Source organism: Trachurus trachurus (assembly GCF_905171665.1).
Source record: "Trachurus trachurus genome assembly, chromosome: 5".
NCBI classification, from domain to species: domain Eukaryota; kingdom Metazoa; phylum Chordata; class Actinopteri; order Carangiformes; family Carangidae; genus Trachurus; species Trachurus trachurus.
In genome coordinates, this window is record NC_139896.1 from 32,758,840 (window position 1) to 32,764,611 (window position 5,772).

At 40.0% G+C, this 5,772-nt stretch overlaps 1 protein-coding gene across 1 annotated transcript in view; it reads left to right on the forward strand.

The window, feature by feature from the left end:
• The window catches only part of nxph4 (neurexophilin 4), a gene marked incomplete at both ends in the record, with an annotated part of 50,004 nt that extends 47,347 nt beyond the window's left edge, over positions 1-2,657 (forward strand). The window contains one exon of the mRNA XM_083971447.1: positions 1,884-2,657. Coding sequence (XP_083827573.1) covers positions 1,884-2,657 — 774 coding nt within the window. The remainder of the gene's footprint in view (positions 1-1,883) is intronic.
• Positions 2,658-5,772: the final 3,115 nt, after the last annotated feature.

Genomic DNA, 5,772 nt, shown 5'->3' on the forward strand with positions numbered 1-5,772 from the left:
GTTCCTGCTGAAGATGGTTAAGGATTATGATGATGGTGCTAGTTCAAGCTCCATGCCATCAGCTAGAGAAGTGATTAGGCCTGCACCAGCAGAGTGTTAGCCTGACAGATGGCAACACATGGAGCTAGCTGACAGCACTGCTGACAGCGCATTCACAGGAAGTCCCCATCTTGCATGCACCGTGCACTCTGTTTGTTGCTGAACGTATTCTCATGTTTTTCTCTAGCTTATACCTACCTGTCAAAGTCAGCTCGCATCACCAATTCCCCAACTCAGAATTGCAAGACCACTGCATAGGCCTTCTGTCACCATAACAAAGGGACTCATTGTCTGTTTAAAAAATCTTCATTGGTCATTATCCCAGTTGCTGCTCATTTATCAACACCTTCTGTGTTTTTGGGGTAATTTATTCCTCCAGTGGTCAATACATTTTCAGTTATTTTCTCCTCAATCAATCTAGTTAGAAATCAGCTCTACGGGCATGTTAATGAATGGCCAACAGAAATAGGTAAATTAATTGAATGACTGAATACATTAAGAGCTGTATTGAGTGCTGCACTGTTGCCTCTACGAATAGCAATGTGGAGCTGTTATTAGTTGTTCACTGATTGATGAAAGATGAGGAAAGCTTTGCCACAAACCTGTCCACTCCACTGCTCTGGCTAGGAAGGAAGGACGGGAGACAGAAATTGTCCTTGTATGAGTATGTACAAAAATCTGATCCTGTGCTTGTTTTGAAAGGCTTTTCATCTGTTTTTTTTTGGTTTGTTTATCCACTTGGAGAATAGTTACAAACTCCATCCAAAAGCATCCTCTGGGGAAGCACACGTAACCCCTGCGAAAAGTCATAATACGTCTTCCTGTCACTTCATGACAGTTTCAAGCTTGAAGTCTGCATGTGTGAACCTGCCTGTGCACTTGGATGTGTGTGTCTGTGTGTGTGTGTGTGTGCGTGCATGTGTGTGTGTGTCTTTAAAGTGTGCATGTACATGTATGCATATGGATGGAAACGTGACTATGACTGATGAGACATGAAAGAGAGCAGAGGAAGATTTCCAGTCAATCAGCCCTGTGAATAACCACCCAGGTTGTGGATTAAAGGCAAGAAAGCTGTCTGAAAAAACAAAGGCTCAAATCCATTACCTTACATGCAGAGTTGTTTTTCTCTCCAGAGCAACACTGACAACAAAATTATGGTGTGTTAATAAAAATAGATGGTTTTGTTTTCTTGAATCCAAGAGATGAAACATGGCAACATCTAACAACTTGGATGCTCGCAGAAATGAAAATCATGTGAGGTAAAATAAAATAAAATAAAAAAGATCTCTGCAGAGGAGTGACCTAGGCAGCAGATGACATTAAATGGGACATACAAGAATCTTCTCTGAATATTAGATTGGAGATAAATAAAACAACATAAAACATATAATGTAAGTTAATGTTAACAAGTAACATCGCCTACAAGATCTATTAAAACATGCACTGCTTGCTCAGATTTACATTGTGTGTGGCCCAATGGAGAAAAAAAAAATCATTAGGATTAGATGTAACTCTAGAAAAGCATTAAATTATGATGCTCCTTAGTGACAGGATCACACCATTTGCCATTGCCCTCCAAAACTGTTACAAATCAATATTCAATTTTTTTTTTCAATGATTTTAATGTATTAGTCAGTTTTTGGCACGTGAACAACTTGGTTACAATAAACACATGGCTAAGATAAGGAAATGATCCAGTTCTTACAGAAATTGTCACTTCAAATTTTGTCACCTATTAAATGTATGTGCTTTTGGGGTATTGACTGAAATGACTGAAATCTGCTGACAGATTTAAGAGCCTTTTGCACATTCTCAATAATATTTCCTTTTTCTTTCTTCCTCAGGTCCAGGGATTGGAGAAGCGAGTGGACATCTCAGACATGGGGATGACAGGGAAAATTGGCATGGGTGGCGGTACAGGTAGAGAAATGGCAGCAGGATTTGATAAGCCTCAGTACCCAAGCCGCACCATCACACCCTCGAAAACTAAGCCACCAATTTATAGTTACCCATATGATCGGAATCAGTCCCTGCTCCAGGACCAGACAGGCTACCACTCGAAGCGCAAGCCCTCACTAAAGACAGCCATGAAGACCAAGAAGATCTTTGGCTGGGGAGATTTCTACTTCAACGTCAAGACCCTGAAGTTCAGCTTGATGGTGACAGGGAAGATCGTGGAACACATCAACGGTACATTCACTGTTTACTTCCGCCACAACTCATCCAGCCTGGGAAACGTTTCGGTCAGTATCGTGCCACCGACCAAAGTGGTGGAGTTTGAGGTCCTCCAGCAGCAGCAGCTGCTGCACCCCCACACCCAGCAAAACGTCCAGATCCAGGAGACCCAGCAGTCCACCATGGACCCCAAAGAGATAAAGACATTCAACTGTCAAATGGAGTACGAGAAAACCAACAGATCCAAGAAGCCCAAACCCTGCCTGTATGATCCGTCTCAGACCTGCTTCACAGAGCACACCCAGTCCCACGCTTCCTGGCTCTGTCGCAAACCCTTCAAGGTGATCTGCATCTTCATCTCTTTCTTAAGCATTGATTACAAGCTGGTTCAAAAAGTGTGTCCGGACTACAACTTCCAAAGTGAGCACCCCTACCTTGGATAAATAAGTGAGACTCAACTGAGAAAATAATAAAGAGACAATGTTAATGACAACGATGATGATAATAACGGTAATGATGGAAGTCATAGTCATATTGATTACGGTGAAGATGCAGGGGACAGTTTTTTTGCCTCTAAACTGCTGTGAATTGTGGATTTAAATCAAGTATAATCAGAGTTATGGATGATTAGGATATGGCTGATTTCTCTGACTTATTTTCCAACTTTGTATTTGTTAACTTCTGTTTTTATTTGATTCTTTTCTGTAAATAATGTACTCAACCTCAGCACACTTATTGTTTTTAGATATTTGTTTCTCAGTGTTATTACTTTCTGGAGTTGGAGAATTCGGTTGAAGACAGCTGGAATCAGTATTATGCCCTCTGAGTACAAAGTGAACCTCTGAGGCGGCTGTGCTGTGCCATCACTGTATGGCAGATGTAATGTTATGGTAGACTGACTGTTAATCATCCTCTCAGCTCTACGTTTCAAACCCTGGATATAAGAGAGTTATATGTATGAGAAATGCTATGCTGGATATGCATACAATATACTGTATGAAAAAGCACATTAAAATCTCTTAAACTGTCTGCCTGTCTTTTACTGAGTGACTGTTCGTTCAGAGCTAGAAGCGCTATTGTGGGGCACAAGCTGTGCAGCATATTCATGTTATCTAACTCAGCAAGGACACCATTATGAATTAAGTTACATTTCGCTCTGATTAGAAATGCATATGCCCGAGCTTTCTGTGAAGATATGTCATTTTAATTTTCTAAAATACTGAAGGAAAGTTGGGTATGGATTGAATTTCAACATGAAAAACCAACTGTGAAACATTCTTAACATAATGATAATGTTTGACGCCTTTTAAGGGAGTTGGCATATACAGTAATTGAATCCAAGGGAGGTATCTGATATGTTTTAATTACATATAACCTGAAAAGAAACTGAAAAATAACAGTTGTATTGGCAATAATTTGACTGACAGACTTCTGTTTGTGTGATGATGCAAGCAAAGGAAGTATTGCACACCTGAGCAAACATTTCTCAGCTGCACCTAAACCTCCAAGTGGCTCCCTCACATTTTATTGACTGCTGTATCACTGCTGCCACTGTTATAATCTCAGCCACAATAATATTTACTTTATCTTGGCTTTCTTTATGCTAAAAATATGAGCTTATGGAAGGATAAAGCAGGATAGTTTCACCAATGCTAAAAAATATATATTCAGCCAGTCTTCAATCAGTTCAATTGTCTCACAGATCTCATCTTGAAATACAGTAGTCGCACCCCTTGCAACTTTCTCACACTGTCTCTCTTTCTTCCTTGATCACAGACTCCTTTTTTTCCTCCCTCAGCACAGAGTTGTTGTCCTTTGCTCTCCACACCTTTTATGATGATGATGATAATGCTCAGAATTTCATTAGATAACACACAGTCAATGCTAATTGAATCTTCATCTCACTCTGGCTCAATACCTTATTGCTCTTGATCAATGACATCCAGGTGGAGGTCCAGGGAGGTCCATGCATCTTCCACAAGTTGCTGTGGACAGTCACACCACAGAGATTGATGGAGGCGCTCCAACCCAGATTCTGTGGAGTTCGACTCTTTGTTACACAGATGCTCCACAGCTGTTTGCTGAAGAATCTTCAGATTGTGACTCCTGTGACCCAAGATGTGATTGCATGTCTGTGTGTGTGTCGGTGTGTTTGTCCAGGTATCTTTCCCAGAAGTCCACACCTAGTAAATCAACAAGGAAACTAACCAGAGACAATGAGACAATACTCATATTAAAGATTCTACTTGACACATTGATCATGTACAAGTGACAACTTGCAGGGGCTGAAAAATGAAGCCAACTCACAACTTGGTGACTAAAAACTGCAGTTCTTCAAATGGCCACTTGAGGCTCGTTCCAAAAGAAATTATATCATCAACACGCCTGTATACCAATGTTGAAATGCAAAATGTTACGGCGGAGACGAATATGTTTAAAGCCTTGGTGTAAAAAAAAAACAAAAAAAAACTGTTTTGGTCTCTATAGATATTTCTTCTTTCAACTGTAGAGGGGTTGTGTTCTATACCACTGTCCTGTTTAAAAGGCTGTGCCATTTTTTAGTGAGAAGGTGGGTATGCTTTTCAGAAACCTCTGAGTGATGTCATAAAGTCTACATTTGTTTTCATTTACAGTCTATGCGCTACATTTCTTTTGTTTTTTTGGTGTGTTTGGGATATTTACTGCCCTCATTAGTTCAGTCAATATGGAATTGGAGGGAGAGAGAAACTGGGAATGACATGCAGACAAGACCCCAGCTGGATAAACGTGGGACACTGACCTGACTCCAGGCCACTAAGGTACCCCACTTACTTCTTAGAGGTTAGAGGTGATGCATTTCTCAGCATTCATTTCACAGATTGCAAAAAGCCTCATGTATTGGTAACCAGTCCAAACAGACAATATATCATCCATCCAATGTTTATTTGTATAGGGACAACCAATGCCATAAAAACACAGCAGCCTATGTATTTAAGATAAGCTTTGAAAATTAAAGTCAACTATAAAAAATACAGAGCAGTATAGGCTACCAACATACGATCCCAAACAGAAAAAAACAAACAAAACATCTGTCCAAATGAAGATTTATGAAAGGACGTTTTACAGTCACCATTGCACACAACTTGTATTGCTGAGTCAAACAACAGGGACCACACTGACTGTGCTTTCGGGGCTGGATAGGCTATTATTCATAGATGAGTCAGGGTTCAGTTTATTTATACAGCCTATGGTTTCTGTGAAGATTATGTGAAATGTTTCACTTTATCAAAGTTTAGGAGCATGGTTGTTTGCATTCATAGTTGCCAAAGATAAACATTTGCACATCATTTTAAAAATGGAGAATATTCTGGTATTTTAGATACAAAAAAATAATGTCAGCTACTTTTACTGCCTTTAAAAAGCTCATAAACCCATAAAGCTGTAAAGGTTGACATGGAGATGAGTAAATGAATAACACAGTAGTAGGCCTAATGGATATTGTACACTCAGGTGCTTGTGTAGTTTTCCCACAACCGCCTACGATTCCCATCAGCCCTTTCGGCACGATAAGCGTAACTC